Source organism: Macaca nemestrina, chromosome 2 (assembly GCF_043159975.1).
Source record: "Macaca nemestrina isolate mMacNem1 chromosome 2, mMacNem.hap1, whole genome shotgun sequence".
In the NCBI taxonomy this organism is placed as follows: Eukaryota; Metazoa; Chordata; class Mammalia; order Primates; family Cercopithecidae; genus Macaca; species Macaca nemestrina.
Window position 1 is genome coordinate 108,294,091 of NC_092126.1, and position 18,182 is coordinate 108,312,272.

The 18,182-nt window shown below is 49.3% G+C and overlaps 1 protein-coding gene across 12 annotated transcripts in view; it reads right to left on the minus strand.

Moving 5' to 3' along the window:
• Positions 1-18,182, minus strand: part of LOC105480321 (zinc finger DHHC-type palmitoyltransferase 3) — a 57,651-nt gene continuing 39,469 nt past the window's right edge. For 2 of the 12 annotated variants that reach the window (XM_024792490.2, XM_024792488.2), the window contains 5 exons: positions 15,955-16,051; positions 15,183-15,264; positions 14,973-15,056; positions 11,429-11,559; positions 1-297 (listed from right to left, as the gene is read on the minus strand). In XM_024792490.2, coding sequence (XP_024648258.1) covers positions 49-297; positions 11,429-11,559; positions 14,973-15,056; positions 15,183-15,264; positions 15,955-16,051 — 643 coding nt within the window. In that variant the 3' untranslated portion in view covers positions 1-48. Of the gene's footprint in view, positions 298-3,941; positions 4,707-7,298; positions 8,991-11,428; positions 11,560-14,972; positions 15,057-15,182; positions 15,265-15,954; positions 16,052-18,182 lie in introns of those variants that run through there. The other 10 variants (XM_011738993.3, XM_011738996.3, XM_024792491.2 and 7 more) reach the window with 7 other exon arrangements.

Here is an 18,182-nt window from a genome sequence, read left to right on the forward strand (position 1 = left end):
AAGGTTGACAGCACTTTTTAGTGTTTGCTTCTCTCCCCACAGCAGCATCTATTCATCTGTCACCTCCACAGAGTCCTCGTCCTTTGTCTCCTCTGATGGATCCTCCATTGTTTCGGTGTCTGACAGCGATGTCACCTGCCGCACCATGTCTTTGTCACTGGGGATCTCTGGCTGACACGGTCTGGAGAAGGGGTTGAACCAGTTCAGGGAGAAGTCCCCACCAAAGGTCTCCTTTACTGACTGCCAGCTCCCCGTGCGCTCCCTGGGCTGGTTCTTTCGTTTGAGGCGCTCGATGCCCTGGAGGGAGAAGGGGATGAAGAGCATCAGTGTCAGCGTGTTGCTGGGCTGTGCAGCTCAGGTACACACCCCCAGCTACGGCCCAGCAGTGGCGGGGTCCAGGGCGTGGGTAAGATGGGGTCTGAGAGGGCAGCCTGTTGTGGCCCAGCTCAGCCCCGAGAGGTGCCTCGGAGGACTTCTGGGGCGTGGGTAGACAGCAGCGTGGAGGAACACAGCAAGCAGGGTCTGCCTGGCGGACTGACGTGTTCTCCACCCACCACCCAGCCCTCCCCTTCTTTCCTTCCACAAATGCAATGCCAGATGATGGGCAGGGGCCAGGCTGATGAGTGGCTGAGGCATAAGGGGGACCACGCATCCTCTGAGGCCGCTACAAACTGGTGACCCCCTCTTAAATATTTTTGGCCACTCCCACCAGGGTAGATAGGGGCTGCAAATACAGCAGAAGGATGATGGGGTTAAGGAGAGAGGGCAGGACGCAAATAGCATGCGAGGTGAAGAAGTGGGTGCTCATACAGCTGGTGCCAACATGCAGTAGGCAGCCGGAGGGTACCCAGGACCACTGTGGGGAGGTAAGGTTGTGCTCAGGCCTGCTCATGCAGCAGATGCACCCTGCAGCCTCTTCCAAGCTGTCAACTCACCTGCCTCAGCTGCAACTCAGCCACCAGGCCACAGAAAGGGTGTTGGGGTGGGGAGATGCCCAGAGGAGGTAAAGACATGGCCAGGCCAGCTCTCCAGGCCCACAACACCCTGCACAGAGGCTTTTGACCCTCCAGTGGGGGCACTGCTTTCTCCATCTCTTCTGGAAGCCAAGGGAATTTGCTGTGGGTTTGCCGGGCTTGGGCACTGCTCATTCACATGACTCAAGAAAGATCTCTGTGTATCTAGTTCTAGGTTTTCTCTTCCACACAAGATCGTTACACAACTGGCACAATCCTTTGTTATGCAGAAAGAGAAACTGAGGCAAACACACAGTCTGGGATCTGATGGTACCCTAGGCCAATTCTTCTCCAGCACTTTTTCTTCCCACACCATCTCAGAGATTTATGATTCTTGACTTTTGAATAAATTCTAAGTTAAAAAAATCGGATCTCAAAAGTATATCCTCATAAGATACTATCAATTACAAAGGGAAAAACAGTACCTTAATAGTAGGGAAGAAACAATGCGGGTACCACGTTCACCCAATGATCAAAGTTAACATCACAATAATAATGAAACGTATCAACACCATGTGCCTCCTGATACGGTGCAACGAGGACACATTGCTTCAGCAGTGCTCCTGTCCCAAATGCTTAACCTCAATCTAATCATGAGAAAAACATCAAAAACACAATCTGAAGGACAGCCTAAAGAATACCTGCCCTACGTCTTCAAAAGGATCAAAGACTGATGAAAAGATTTTGGAACCAGATAGACCTGGTGGCACAAAACACTGTGAATGCATTAAATGTACACTCTAAAATGGCTAATTTTGTTACAGAAATTTCACCTCAATTTTTAAAAAGGGTTAAGGTCATGAAAGACAAAGGAAGACTGAGGAACTGTCACAAACTGGAGGAGACTTGCAAAATGATGTAGTGTGGGATCCTGGAACAGAAAAGGGTGTTAATGGGACAATAGGAGAAATGTGAATAAGGTACATACATTAGTTAAGGGTATGGTGTTGTCAATGTCCAGGGTTTTATATTTGTGTTATGGTTGTATAAAATATTCACCTTTGGTGAGACTGATTGAATGGTACATGGGAACTCTTTGTACTGTTTTTGTCACATTTTTCTAAGTCTGAAGTTATTTCACAAAAAGTTTAAAAATGATCAATAATCAGACAAAGATTTATGCAATACAAACTTGAACACTGAATTATAATAATGCAAAGCTGCAAATGAGAAATGCCCAATAATGATGGTTAAGCAAATGATTCTATAACACTATGCAGCTAGAAAAGATGGTTTAATATAGTTTTACATGACATTAGAACATTTGTGTGGTTACTGTTGGGGATGGAATTCTAGATGATTTGTATTTATTTCTGTAGACTTCTCACATAGTCCAAGTTTTACCAATGAGCCAACGTTACTTTTATAATCAGAACAAAAACAGCTGTTTCAGAAAATGGATCTTGTTAACACAAGTCTAGAGGGACCTTCATGTGGGTCATGAGCACGGGATGCCATGCTGCTTCCTGACTGGCCCCTTGCCAGGCCTCCCTTCTTGGCACAGAAGCAGTGACCAGCTGAGATGATTTGCTCTGGGCATTCTGCATTCCCTTCCTGGGTGATCATCTGCAGCCTGTCGAGAAAGAGGCTTTAACTTGATAGCACAAGAGCTGGGACATCACCATATGGCAGATCCAGCTACAGAGGAGACACCCAGAAATGACAGATTGGCTGCATCCATACTGACTTGGACTCAAAGCCATGACCATAGGTTTTTATAGCCTCCTTGTGAGGAGGTGGGTATGAGTATTGATGATTGGCAGATGGGGAAGAAACAGAAGTTCCAAGAGGCCATGACAGTGGCCAAGGCTCATCTAGCTTGTTATGTATCAGAACTGGGACCAGAAGTAGTGTTGTTTTTTCTGCCCAACATATTTCCAGCTCTACTGCAAATCACCACTGTGCCGAGGCTGAGCTCAGAGAGAAGAGGAATGAAGCCAAGAGCCCAAAGGATGATTATTTGCCATTCATGTGGCATGCTCCCAGATAGGCACTCTTGGATTATACTCATTATACTCCTCACCAAGCTCATAAAAGTATTCCAGACAGAGCCTGGCCTGTCTACCAGAGGTCTGCAGCAGTAAAGTGGAACGTTCAGGGAGTGTTGACTTTTGAGTCCGGAAAGAAAATATTGCAAACAAATCTGATGCATAAAAATGGGCTGAGGGCTGCTTTTTCTTGGTAGGACTCAATTTTGAGTTTTATGTGGATTTAAAGGGATCCTGCAGGCAAAGTTCTTAAACTTGAGGTTTGCAGTGGAGCAGTAATACTAGCTTCAGACTCAAGAGAACAAACAAAAATTGTTGATGCCTGGAAGGGGGTCATAGTCGACACCAGCAGCTCTTGCAAAGGGTGTGTGATGGGCCTTTTGGCTCAGGTCAGCTTGGGTGACACATGAGCTGTGATCTGTGAACAAACTCACCAACACTCCAAAATGAATGTATTAGGACTAAGGCCTCCGAGGAAGGAAGAGTCTGTGCAGACTCAGCTGAGCCCCACAGAGAGAGAACAGGCTGTTCCCTGCTCCCTGTATCATCAGATGTAGAAAGCCAGAGCCTCAGGAAGCAGCCTATGCAAATGTGTCTCTTCATAGCTGGGCAGATAGCACTGTCTCTCCTCATTAGAGGTTTTTTTTTTTTTTTTTTTTGAGACGGAGTCTCACTCTGTCGCCCAGGCTGGAGCGCAGTGGCCGGATCTCAGCTCACTGCAAGCTCCGCCTCCCGGGTTTACGCCATTCTCCTGCCTCAGCCTCCTGAGTAGCTGGGACTACAGGCGCCCGCCACCTTGCCCGGCTAGTTTTTTTTGTATTTTTTAGTAGAGACGGGGTTTCACCGTGTTCGCCAGGATGGTCTCGATCTCCTGACCTAGTGATCCGCCTGTCTCCGCCTCCCAAAGTGCTGGGATTACAGGCTGAGCCACCGTGCCCGGCCAGAGATCTCATACCTCTATATTGTAACCCACAAGAGGAAACATTTTTCTGTTGCATTCCAGAACACATATACACACAATCCTCTAAGCTTCAAAAAACAATACTTACCCTGCAATATGTAATGCATTAAACATTTTTCTTGAAAAACATGCTGGTTGCAAACCATGAATGGTTGTGACTGATGATTTGAAAAGCACAGCTCTAACACAGCTAACACTTATAAAGCCATACCAGGGCCAGACACTATACATTCCCATTCATCACCCTCATGTAATCCTTCCCTTAACTTTGTGATTTAGATTATCATTCCTGTTTTACAGATGAAAAAACTGAGACTTAAAGAAGTTACTGCTCAAGGTCATATTTTGGTAGTCGGTATGGTAATGAGTAGCCAAGCAGAGATTTGAACCGAAGACTGAAGCCAGGACCCAAATATTGGTCACCAGACGATATGGCCTCAGCTGCAGAAAGTCAGGGCATCCTTATGTCGGTGTTTGTTAGAGCACAAGCGGCCCCCAGAAGGCTTTTGGCAAACGTCCCTCTGCAGCGCTTGTCATCACTCCTTGGATCAGCATCATCGGCTCCTCCTGTGTGCCACAATAGAGCGGGATCCTTGGGGGCCACTCTGCTACGGCAATCACGCTGCTCAAGTCAGCAAGATGTCTTCTTGAGAGGGTGAGAAAAAGAAGGTTCAGGTTGGGAGCACACTGGTCAGTGGCTTGTTTCTGCTTCACCGTGAATTCTGTCTCTTCTGTGAGGTGATCCTAAGTCAGATATGTATTTAAAGAATATAAGAAAAAGCCACATGGTTGTTTAAACCCATATGTGGAAAGCAAAGGTCAGGACGTGTACAGGTCACGTATCTGGGCTGTTACAATGCCCCTGGCTCTAGACTGCTCACCGGCCACCACTCCCAGCTGGAGGCCCCTTGGTTCTATGCTTTTCTCTTTCCCTTCCGGGCTGGTTCTTCACCGAAAGGGCCATTGGTCTAGAGATGGGTTCCACTGATGAGATGCACAAGGAGTGGTGGGCAGGCTAATACTTTGGATCCGCTTCGTACGGACTTTCTTTGATGTCTTGGCAGTTGTTTGTTGGGGAGTCCGCAGGTTATAAGGGAAGGCGGTCTCAGTGGCTTCTCAGCGGAGGGAACACGTGCCTGTCTCACCATCAGCACACCCCGACTGCACTATGCTGAGCCCAGCAGCACACAGGACCCATATCACCAGCAGGCATCAGGGACCACCTGAGGAGGGACCCCTGCAAGCCCTAAGTGGATTCTCAAACTTAATAGTCAGAATCACTTTGGAGGGCTGTGAAGACACAGACTACTGGGCCCCAGTTTCTGGTTCGGTAGCCTGGGGTGGGGACGGAGCATGTGCATTTCTAACGAGTTCTCAGGGGATGCTGATGTTGGTGTTGCTGGTCTGGCAACCTCAAGAACACCTTTGAGGAGGATTCTAGCAAAATCTTTCTCTCTTTACATTTCTTTGATATTGAAGGGCACCTTCTAGGTGGGGCCCCTTCCCTCTACTGGCTGGCTCACCCTCTAAACTGATGCACTGCAAGTCTTGAAGAGAGAGAAATTTAAAACCCATTAGTCTGGCTGAGAAAGCCCAGCCCAGCCCCCTGGAGAGGAGTTTCTGTGTAATGCCAACCTCACATATGTGTTTAAAATGTTTGTTAATTTACCTCACCTAATCGGTTTCTGCATTAGGGGACGGTGGATTTTAACTATTTAAGTGGCCTAGCCAGATGAGCAAAAGCTAATACTTGGGGCTCTTTCAACAAGAAGTACAGGGCTGGGCCCAGTGGTTCACGCCTGTAATCCCAAGACTTGGGAGGCTAAGGCAGGACAATTGCTTGAGGCCAGGCATTTAAGACTGGCTGGGGCAACACAGTGAGACCCTGACTCTATTAAAGAACAACAAAATTAGCCAGGCATGGTAGTACATGCCTGTAGCCCTGGATACTCGGGAGGCCAAGGCACAAGAATCACTTGAGCCCAGGAGTTCAAGGCTGCAGTGAGCTCTAATTGTGCCACTGCACTCCAGCCTGGGTGACAGAGCAAGACCTTGTCTCTAACAAAAAAGAGGAAGTATTACCAAGCCCATGCAAATATGCATAGATTACAGATTTGCTTGGATCTAAGCCTTTTGCATATTCAGTCTGGTTGCTATGAACACAAACCTGACAGAGTTGACAGAAGGCAAGCAAGCTGGGGATCACCTAACCCAACGAGCCACATCTTTATTTTTCACTTCCACTTCCCAGAGCCCAGGCTCTGAAAGACAGTGGCTACTACTGGTTCATTTTCCCATGAGTGCACCAAACAGTACTATTAGAACTCCTGTGTCCAAGCCAAAAGTTGGGGCGACTTTGTGTAGAAAGATGTCCTCTTTCATTGTATCTGGAAATGCAGAGGAGAGCTCAGGGATGCTTTTTCTTCCTATGTGGAAGCCAGGCAGGGAACCAATCATTATCCTGCAAATGATGGCCACATTCTTCAGTCGTTGTGCTCTCGGCAAACTGTTATCAGTCTGAATAAAAATGAAATAAAAATGCCAGGAACCTTGGGGTATTCCTATCTTCTGAGTGCAACTGGTCTGAGAGCTCAGAAACACTGACTGTTTCTAGCCAAGGCCTATACAAACCCAGACGCAGAATCCTATAGGATATCTGAAGGAACCCCACTCTATTGGAAAGATAAACATAGTATGCACAACTTCAAAGGATGAGTTTCTACTTTTAGGACTAAAAAAAAGTCCATGCATCTTCAGCACTGTCTGCTGCATTCCTTAGAAATGCCACGGGGAAAAGAACTAACCTGTCTTACTTTAAAAAATGCCCTAGAAGATGGAGTATTACCAATCTCTCTCCCCTAGGGGAGGCCCAGAGCTGCAGCCCCGCTCTAGTCATTTAATACAATCACACTTCTTTCATATACCTAAGTGAACTGTATATTAAGAAAACAATTTTTTAAAGCATATGGAGAACAAATGCTATCAACTTGATCTAAAACAGCATTCTTTTTAAAAAATCTTAGCATCTCGGCCTTGCCCGTATCGCATGAACAGCACCATAGAGGCGAGTCAAAGTTGACTGACTCAGAAAAGCTCTTAGGAAAGCCCATCAACACACAGGAATTGATTCAGGCTGCAGAAAGCCAAGGAAAGAGGCCTGGTGGGGCAAGCTGGTTCAAGAGAGGGACCATAAATGTATTTTAAAACCCAAAAAATAAAGTATCCTCATTCAAGAGACGGAGCAATGAAACACCCAACCGGAGAAAACTCAAGTAGATTGTGGACAGTCGGCCTCCCGCTAACGGTAACACCTCAAGAGAGATAGCTAAATCAGAACAGGTTTTGGAAAAATTTTATTGCATTTTGTTTCCATGTGGAAGCACTGACAGAATTGAAAAGAGGCAGCATGTTCCACTCACTTTTCTGAAAAATCACATGGCTAGATTCACTTTCGCCCTACCCAGGACAGGATTGAATAAACCTTATCTTCTACCCCCACCCCAAGCAAAAGCTAAAAAAGGGGGTTTCTGGCAACTGCTTAAAAAACAAATCAATGTGTGAGAATTCCCAGATGGTAAATAATCATATTTGTCATTTTTGTACTTGGAGGGCACTCCCTACCTCCTTCACCTCTCCCCACCACCACCACCTCCTTCAAACAAGACTGACACAGGAAGTGCCTCTCAAATGGAAAATCTATTCTGTCCCAGTGCCACAGGCTTAGGTGTGTCTGTGGATTCCAGCCAATGGTATGGCCATATGTCAACTTTGAAAAGGTGGGGACTGTGAGGTAACCCCAGCATCATGGTCATCTCCATGCCAGGACAACAGTCTCCCAGGTTAAAATACAGATAAGACACAGGTACGTGCACATTTATGGGGGTTAAATATCAGAAAGTGAATCCACTTTGAAGTTTATAAAATGAGAAGGGGATGATGGCAGGGCTGTACGTGTCGGGCACTGGTGCCTATTGCAGTCAGAATCCACACTGCTTAACTGACATCTTGCTGGGGAAGAGAGGGAGAGGGGGTGGTGAGAGAGGAAGCAGATGTAACAAAGGAAAAGGTAGCTCGCCTGAAATTGTGTAATTTTTTTCCCTCTTGATTGTATAAGGCATTTTGAACTGGAAAAATGTCTTTCCTTCACACTCTTCCAAATAATCACAGGGAATATAATTGCTGATTTAGAATATAAATAAGACCTCTTTCATCTCTCTCCCCACTCCGCCGCAAAATCATTCTACACACCCCAAGCCCATAAAGTACAAGGCAGGTCATTGCTTTGCGAGTTAGGAGGCAAACTGTGTCCAGCTGGGGGATGAGGTCGCTGTGCCAAGGTCCCTTCCGAAGGCTCCAGCCCTGATTCTGCCCTTCTCAGGCCTCAAGGGGTAAGCATCCGTCTTCGGAGAGGTTTTAAGTCCCATCGGGGAGCCCGTCACTGCCTCCTGGGCAGTGGGAGGTCAGGGCCCTCCTGGCTTGCCCATGCATCCCCTGCCAGGTGTCCGAACTATTCCATCCATGCACAGCGTCACATCCACTCAGTTAGTAGAATGGGCACAGCCCGAGACAGCACCCTCTATATTAGTCATGCCAGACAGAGAGCAGAGAGAAACCAGAGGCCAGAGAAGTGATTTTAAAAGGAAAAGAGAGCAGCTTCGGTCACCAAAAGAAATCGAAAGGATGGTTTTTAAAAAATAAATGTGGGGACTTTTTTTTTTCTCTGCAATGCTCAGCCATTTTACTTGAGACATAAAAAAAGTTTTAAGAGTAGTTGTTTTGCTTTTTCGATTTAAACATTCATGAGAACAGATGGGACGGTAGTGCTGTGGTGTGGGCTTGTGTCTGAGTGGCCATGCTGGTCGGGGTCCTTCAGACCACATACTGGTACGGGTCTGCCTTCCCTTGGTCTGGCGTGGCAAAAGGGCTGGCCCAGCTTAGAGAGAAGGGGTGGCCAAAAACGGCTTTCATGTTCATCCATTTTGTTTTTTTAGCCCATCTTCTCTCTTCCTTTTTCAATTGTTCTATTCCCTGAAAACAAGAACAATCATACTTTCAGTCAAGCACTGCATTGCTGTGGTTTTTGGGGAGGGATGTCCACAGTGAGAGGTGAATGGAGTAAATATTTCCTTTTTAAAGCAACAAAGCTATCTACATAATACATCTTTCTCATAAAACGTGTTACTAAAAAAATTTCTCCTTTTCTTGGTGGGCACTCATTCACAAGTCCCTCCAAGAAGGGAGGGAAAAAGCAGCATCATCAGCAGCGCAGACGCCGCTGCGTCTAAGTATGCCAGGCCAGGGTGTGTCACATCTCTCCAGCTCTGGCCCCTCGCTGAGCTCTGCAGAGGCACTCTTCAGAAACTGTGCTGGGCTGTGGGAGTGCTATGAAGGCTTTGTCACTAGAGGCCTCAGAGCTGTTGTGGAGCTCGCAATCATCATAACCAATGATGGCCGTTAATTTGGGAGAGGTTTCTAGGAAGTTTGAAGCTACCATGACCACTTTGCAGACAAAAAAAAAGTAACAAATCAAATGACTGCTCTGGTGCTGTGCGTCTCACCAGCCTGGGGGATTAAGCAGCACCCTGCTTAGTGGGGCTGGTGAGACACAAACTGAGAAGGTTGAATAGGAGTGACAGACCACGAATGAGGGGAGAAGTCACCATAGAGGAGGAAGGAGGAGCGATTAGTACAGGTTAGAGGGTGGCATGGCCAGGCCAGCCAGCCTGGCATGGCAAAGGTCCTCCTAGTGGCTCCTTTGGGGAGAAGCATGGTGGAGACCTATGCAGTAATTGTCATGGAGCCGGTGCCACTTCCCCTGCTAAGTCTCAGGAAAAAACTGGGGCTGGGGGAAGAGCTGCTTCCTCCCCGTCTCCCTTCTTCAGATGGAGCTGGTCAAAGGGCAGGGCTTAAGAACAGGGCCCCTGCCCAGACAGACAGGAGAGAAGCAGCCTGGCAGAAGCCTGGCCAGGGGTCTGTCTGCTGTGGTCTCTAGTGAAGGGGTGCTGGGAGGACAGCCGAATTTGAGTCTGTCTTCACAACCTAGGGACCTGGGAAGGACACAGGGCAAAGGGAAGACACCCTTTCCCAGGTGGGGCAGGGCCCTCCAGCTTTCTCCTTTCCTTCCAACATAATTCTCTTTAGGAATAGTCTTCTCAGGGAAGAACGGCTAGGACTGGGGCCATGAGAGCTTGCCTTCTGGTTCCCCCAGACCGTGACCTGGCAGTATCCCAATGGCAGGCGGGTCCTGAAAGAATCCCCATCGGATTCCCTGTAGATCTTATGCAGAAAAGTTGGTCATGGTTACTGCTTGGATACAGGGCTGGATCTAAACTATTGGCTACTAGTTTTACAGAAACTCTTTTGCAATGACATCATTTTTTATAAAAGAAAAAATGTTGCCAAAAGCCCCGCAACCTTCTAAAAGTTGCCGAAAGACACGCACAATGGTGCTCTGGCAGTGGGTGGCACTGTCCCTTCTTTGCTCTGCACACGCTCCTCTAAGCCCACAGGGGAAGGCGCCCAGCAGCAGTGGGAGGATGTTGTCGTCCTATGAGCCCACTCCCAATGCTGACTACCCATAGGCCCAAACCTTCACCCAGAGCCCTAGACCACTGGTGAGAGCTGACCCTGAGAGGGTCTCAGGACATCAGGAGTCATACAGGGATGGCTCTCAACCTCATGGCTCTGCTTGCTCCTCACACCGAGAGCTAAGTGCCGCCCCTTTTTCCTATGTAAATCCCCAGAGAAATGCCCATATCACAGCCAGGGATTGACCACCTTGAGGTTTTCAGACACTTCAGGAAGGTCAGGAGATAGCAACAGGGGCACCAAGGGAATAGGCCCCAGTCTGGCACAGCCAGCAGCCTCAAAGCTTCCAGCGAAGGTGCTGTGGGCAGATGGGAGGTGGTGGTGGGGGTGAGGAGAAGGCAGTGGACGAGGACCAGGGCTGGGCCGGACAGAGATGACCCAGAGGCCAGGTAAAAGCCTGCTGCCCTGAGGGCTCAAGCAGACCTGTCTCCTGACTCTGCCCTCAGGACCCAGGCATGGCTGGCAAGCTGACCTGCCTGTGCCAGCTGGGTTAGGGCACCCTGTCAACCACTCTATTTCAAGCCTGTGGCCCCTAGATGGGAAGGGTGCCCTCAGTGCCTAGTGGAGTGTCTAATGCAGTACAGCATAAAGGAAGACCTGTCATGGGGGGATGGAAGGAAATGTGGTAAAGGCAGCCTTTCAGCCACGGCTGCTGGGCCGCACTCCTGGTGTGATCTGCTGTGGCTGCCCCAAGGCTGGAGGACTTGTGTGTGGATGAAGATGACCCAAATGTAACTGCAAACAAAGGAACTGTGCCCTGCACACCAGCGGCCTGACCACTGGGCTTCGGTCTGACTGTGAGCAGCTCTCCCAGCAACACTGACCCTGGGTCCTCCCCATCCCCAGGTGTGGAAATGGCGGGCAGAGTGCCTGCTTACCGTCTCATCTGTGCAGATGGAGTGCACCTGGGTCCCAAACATCACTGATGTGAAAATGAGGAAGAGTAGGCCCTCAAAGCACAGCAGGATGAGGAGAATCACCGTGGTGGGTGGAGAGAAGGAGCTGCACTCTGAAAGAGAAGACGTACACAGGGCTTGGTGCTGCCACCCACTGCCCGCTGCCCAGGTTCACCGCCCCACTGGGCTCCCACTCTCCCTCCCGCCTGCAGGCCTTCATTCCTCCTGGGTGCCACAGGTCCCTGGCCTCCAGGCTACGGTAAGAATCATCCTGGCCGACTCAACAGGCCAGGCCCCAGTCGGGGCTTCCCTTCCCTAATACAAATCATTCCTTGTTCACTGCCTCCAGTGCCAAGCACGGTGCCTGACACCTGGAAGGGCCCAGGAAGGCCTCTGAAGTGAGGCAGGAAGGCCTGACGACACCACAGGGGACCCTCCTCTCCTCAGAGAGCACAATGTAGGTACCCAGGTGGAGATGCCTGTCCAGTCCTGCTATGGCCATAGGTTTTCTGGGCATTCCTGTATGACATGCTGCCCCTCTATACCCCATCAGCTCATGGGCAGCTGTGGAGGATCACTTGGTGGCTTTGGGATTTTAAGCTTGGCAGGGGCAGTTGAACTGCCGGGGCTCAGCCTTGACTATAGTGTGAGGTAATGCACTGCCCCTGCTCCCAGGGACATCTGTAGCACCGAGGCCATCAGTGTCAAAGGCCAGGGAGTTGACCAAAGAGGCATGGGCCCAGAGTAGGTGCTTTCACTGTCCTGGCCTCCAGCCCCGGGGACCTGAGGCCAGTCCCACCATCTTCAGTCCTCCACCCACTCCACTGTGAAGCAGTGAGATTTGACTAGAGGTATGGTTTGCTTTTAAGCAGCAATCTTTTGTCTGAACAAAGTCTAAGTCAGAAACCCAGCGCATGGAAGAGAAATGCAAAGGTGCTGTGGAGATAGTGGGGGTGAGCAGGGAGGGGAGGGCCCTGAAGCAAGGTGGCCTGGGAGATGGTGCTGGCAGACAGGCTAGGCCCCTTGGTTGGCACTCTTCACCTAAGGACTTCTGCGCCTCAGTGCAGTTGCCCATGCTGGCTGAGCCTGGGCTGTGGTTTGTTTCTCGTTGCTTCCATACTTGTGTCTGTTTCCCTGGCTGGAAAGATCAGATCCTGGAGGGCAGAGTCGGGCTTCACTGATTCTGGGAATTAAGGGAGTAAGCACTCCATCCAAGCTGTCCTGCTGGCTCCCCCACGGGAATGTCAGGAGGGGCAAGGGAGGTCAAATGTGGGAATGAGCTTGGAAAGATACCAAACACCATGTGGGTGACAGGTAAGAAGCATCTCATCTACAATGCGTATCTCCTCAGGTTTCCCTGGGAACTTATCGATGCCTCCGAATGATTTCTCTTCTTGGCTCCTTGTGGGGCAGGGCTTGGTTGGGGTGGCCACCAGCCTGATGGGCTGGCCGTGGGTGGCTACAAGTATGATGGCCTTGGGCTGGGAAGGGTGTTGGGGAGAATGCGAGGCTCTGACATCTGGCAGACACCATGAGGTACAAATCCTGGCACCAATGCCTGATCATGAACTCTAACTACAAGGCCCATACTAATATTCTGTTCCAGCCCCTGTGTCTTCCTGTCCTTTGCATTGTGGAATTACCTGTTTCTTTCTGTACTTGTTTGATAGCTGCCTCTCCCACTACACTTCAAACTCCAGGAGGAGAGGGGCTTTGTTTTGCTCACTGCCGTACAACCAGCCTTGGGACAGTGCCTGACAACAAAAGGATCTGGGCAAGAGGTTTGGGCTTTCTGAGATTTTGTTTCCTTTCTGTACAGGGGGATGCTTAAGAATTCATGAAAGAACATCTGCACAGTTTGGCCTTGGCCTGGCAGGAGCACATGGGGGTGCCTGCTGGACAAAGCACCTCCTTCTTATCTGCCTCTGCTGCCCTGGAGCTGGTGGCAGAGCCCAGGGCCATGGCCTGTTCTCCCTCCTTGCAAAGCAGCAAGCATCATTCCTCTGTGGGCTGGGCCTCAGGAATTACCAACGGAGTTTGGGGAGGTAGGAATCAGATCAGGGAGTGTGGAACCACCTCCCTACCCTTCTTTAAATATCAACTCAAAGTGCCCTAATCCCGGGGGACAGCCCTCGGCCCCCGACTCACACCAGCTCCTATGGCCCAACAGCTTCACCAGGGCTGAGTAGTGAGGGCAGTAACGGTCATATACAGTCAACTCTCAGGCCTCAACTTTGGGGACTGACCTGTGCCTTCCCAGCCCAGCCGCCACAGAAGCTGGCGCCATAGAAGCCCACTCCATCAGGAATCTTGACCACAGTTAATCAAGAGCATGGCTGGGAGGGCCCTGACCATTGGAGTCAACCGACAGGGCTAAAAACCTTGCTCCAGACCTAGGCTTGAACTACAGGCCCTCTTCTTAGCTGAGTGATCTTGGGAACTTGTTCATCCTCTGTGAGCCGCAGCTTTTGTCATCTGCAAAGTGGGAAGCATCTCTCCTACCTTGCAGGCTGGTTATAAAGGCAAAACAATACACCGCTCAAAAAGCCCTTTGGGCCATTCCTGGCTCCCAGTAGGCATTAATGAAATGGTCCCTTCCAGCACCATTCCATGACAGGGACATTTTGCCTCACTGATAGTCTGTGCTACCCCATCACCTGCCCATGTCTGTTAACTTGATGAGAGGTGGGAGGTGTTTGGGATGATAAAATATCCTAATTGGACTCCCCTGTCAAGTCACCAAGGCCACATCTGGAGTAGATCTGGTTCCCCAGGCCTAGCAGAAGGCATGTACTTCAGAATGCTCACCAAGTGATCAGGAACTTGCTGGCGACTCACCTAGATAGGCAGAATGGTAAGTTCTGCACATACCCACTCACCCCTACCCTCCTCTCCTCTCTCTATTGTCTGCTAGCTTGACCTCTGCCATCTGACTTATGCCAGAATTGTGGGAAGAAGTCAGCATGAATAGGAAGAGCAAAAGTTCTAAAGACAGTGAAACAAAAAAAGGAGGTCCATAGAGGGAAAAGCAGAGGAAATACAATGTTCCTTGCTCAAGACGTTTGTCTCACAGATTGTGAGTGCGAAAGAGCCAGCCTAGCAGGTGGCCTCTCATTTCTTTTCCTCCAGCATCTATTGTTTTCCTTCAGGATCTGTGCAATCTTCTGGCTGGAGTTTCTTCCTCAGTATTTGCACATTTCAGTGGGATGCCTCTAAAGCAGGAAGAATTATCTACAATCTTAATGTAAATTCACCATTATCAGTGTAAGCAGTTAAAAAACAACCATCACAAAAACCAAATTAATAAAGAAACTCCATGTCCTAGCCAGAAAGTAAAAAATGAATCTCTGCAAGACTGGAATAAAATGACCTTTGATTTAAGTGCCTCATGGAAAGACAGAAAACAAAACTTCTCTCCCAGCACGGCTCCCACGCACTGGAACCGGCCTCTGTGCTTGCTTGGGGCCTGCATTTTCCCTGGGCACGCCCAGTCCAGAGGGTCTGTCTGTCCAACTCACGACTTTACCTGTCGAACTGACGTTAAGGGGCTGCATTTTTTCATGAAGAGAGATTCCAGCCTCTGCCATTTCTTCCCTGTTCAGTCCATAGGCTTTCAGGAGATTTAATAAAATGAGGTTGGCCCCTGGTACCATGAAGGAAATAAAGAGCCTCCCTGCCCCCGCTCAGGTCACACACCCACCCTGGAGCAGGGAGGAAAGCCTCGGCACATACTCACTTGTCCAATCTTCTTCAAAGCAATGCAGGAAGTGGAATCCCACCATGATGAGGGCGTGCAAGGAAATGAGAGCTATGTACATCTGAAACAGGAAACCAGTGCAGATACCATTGTTGTAAGAATCCTCTGACCTCATGGGCTCCCGGGACAGGGGCACTCAGAACTTGCCACTCAGGAACACTTAGCTAGGCCGAGGCCTGACCAGGAGGGACCAGAGGGCCAGCTAGTGATTCCCTACAGATCCCCCCACCCCCAGCCCTGGGTCAAGTGAGCAGTCATCTCCGGGAGTATGTGGAACCAGAACAGAAACAAGTCTCCCAGGCATGACCTGGGCTCCAGGCAGTCTGAGCTGCCTGGGACGGGGGTTCAAGTCTGCTGTATCTCCTCCCTTGAAAAGTCAGGGTACTGACTGCTGAGGGCCCTTCTAGTCCTTGCACTAAGTAGACTCCACCTACCTGCAGCTCAGGATTTGAGGTCATCACCCAAACTGCCTTCTTGAGCTATTTAGGTCCAACACTTGGCATGGGAGCCCAGAATACAGCCCTTGCTCATAGCTAATCAACTTGAATCAATTTTCTAAACGCTCAAGGGAAGGGCTTAGGAACAGGCACTTGTTGAGCCAGAGAGATCTTTGGCAGGAAGGTGGAGATCTACAGGGCCAGGCAGTATTCTGAACAGCAGCAAAGAACATCGTGAATGCTGAGAATTTTCAAAGGAACAAAGTGCTCCATTGCTTCTTGGGGGGCGGGGCAGAATTTGGAAGCTGACTTACTGTAAACAGGACGAAGTACTTCTGGTTGTTCTCGCCGACACAGTTGTTGACCCACGGACAGTGGTGATCCATCTTCCGAATGCACCGCTTACAAACACTGAAACAGCCCACAGGTCAGACCTTTAGGGTGTCCCCATGGTGTTGGGAGGGCCCCAGGGAACACAGAACCCATGGCACCTGCTCCACTCCTCTGAAATGGCTTCCTTGGGTACTGCCAGGGGTTTTCCCGGGTGTGTGTCACAGGGGGCTTGGGAGGCAGGGTCAGGACCCCAGGGGTGGCAGTCATTCCAGACAGGGGCACAGAGTCATTCTCCAAAGCCTCTTAGCTTGCTTAGCACATAAATAGGATGGAACTGACATGGCCAAGAAAGAGGCTGCTCTCCTGAGGTAATGGGGCTTACGATTTGGTTTCTTGAGGGAAAAAGAATGAAGTAGTTTCAAAAACTTGACCAAGTGGGCTAAGATTTGGAGAATGGCTGCTACTTATTTCCCCAAAAGACCAAACCACCAAGGGCTGGGTGGAAGTTCTAGAATCACTATGAGGTGCTACCAGGGAGGGCCAGGTACCTCCACTAAGGAAGGACAAAGGACAGAAGAGAGGGCTATTTCAGAGCAAGATCAAGGACAGCCGGAAGCCCAGCTCCAATAACTTTTTGGCTCTAAGATGACATCCATTGAGTCAAAAAAAAAAAAAAAAAAAAAAAAAGCAGAAAAGTCATTTGAGTCCAGGCACGGTGGCTCCTGCCTGTAATCCCAGCACTTTGGGAAGCTAAGGCGGGCAGATCATCTGAGGTCAGAAGTTTAAGACCAGCCTGACCAACATGGTGAAACCCTATTTCTACTAAAAATACAAAAATTAGCCAGGTGTGGTGGTGCATGCCTGTAATCCCAGCTACTCGGGAGGTTGAGGCAGGAGAATCACTTGAACCCGGAAGGCAGAGGTTGCAGTGAGCTAAGATCGTGCCATTGCACCGCACCCTAGCCTGGATAACAAGAGCAAAATTCTGTCTCTCCCCACCCTCCAAAAAAAGTCATTTGAGCTTAACTGTCGACCAGATCATTTCGTTAATTTGCACATTTCTAACATTATTGGGATAATTCCTGGGTTGAGGCTATTTCAAGCTTATTTGATAGCAAGCATAAACCCACTCCCCCTTTGTTTTTTTTTTTTTTTTTTTTTTTTTTTGAGACGGAGTCTTGCTCTGTCACCCAGGCTGGAGTGCAGTGGCCGGATCTCAGCTCACTGCAAGCTCCGCCTCCCGGGTTTACGCCATTCTCCTGCCTCAGCCTCCCGAGTAGCTGGGACTACAGGCGCCCGCCACCTCGCCCGGCTATTTTTTTGTATTTTTTAGTAGAGACGGGGTTTCACCGTGTTAGCCGGGATCGTCTCTCGATCTCCTGACCTCGTGATCCGCCCATCTCGGCCTCCCAAAGTGCTGGGATTACAGGCTTGAGCCACCGCGCCCGGCCCCACTCCCCCTTTGGACAATACAAAGTAATAATATGAAACAAGTGTCCAGGACTACTGGGGGCTTGAAGGCAACTGCTTCCCAAAGCTCAAGTTTAGAAAGACTCATTTGCCATGAGAAAGAAAAAAAAACTTTTTATCTGAGGAATGTGAGCCTGTTTAATTACTAGGCCTAGAGAAGCACTGAAATATGACAGCCTGTGACAGCAGTCACATCTCACACCCCACCTTTGAGATAAATAATTTCCTTTTTTTTTGGTTAGATAGGATCTCCCTCTATTACCCGGACTAGAGTGCAGTGGTGCAATCACGACTCACTGCAACTTCCCAAGTTCCAGCAATCCTTCCACCTCAGCCTCCCAAATAGCTGGGACCACAGCGCACGCCACCACACCCAGCTAATTTTTTTGTATTCTTGATAGAGATGGGGTTGCCCAGGTGGGTCTCAAACTCCTGAGCTCAAGCAATCCACCTGCCTTGGCCTCCCAAAGTGCTGGGATGACAGGCATGAGCCATTGTGCCCTTGTGCCCAGTAAATAATGACCTCTTGAAGCTACTAGCTATGTGGGCTCTAGACTGATGCCAAGTAGCCATGGAATGACACACACTCTATAGTTCAACAATGTATAGCCAATCACTAATCAATGTTGTTTCTGTAAGCCAATGACAGTTCCTGTCAAACAGCTTTGTATCAGCCCTTTTTCCCTTTAAAAACCTGCTTGTAAATGGGGAAAAGACGCCCTATTCAATAAATGGTACT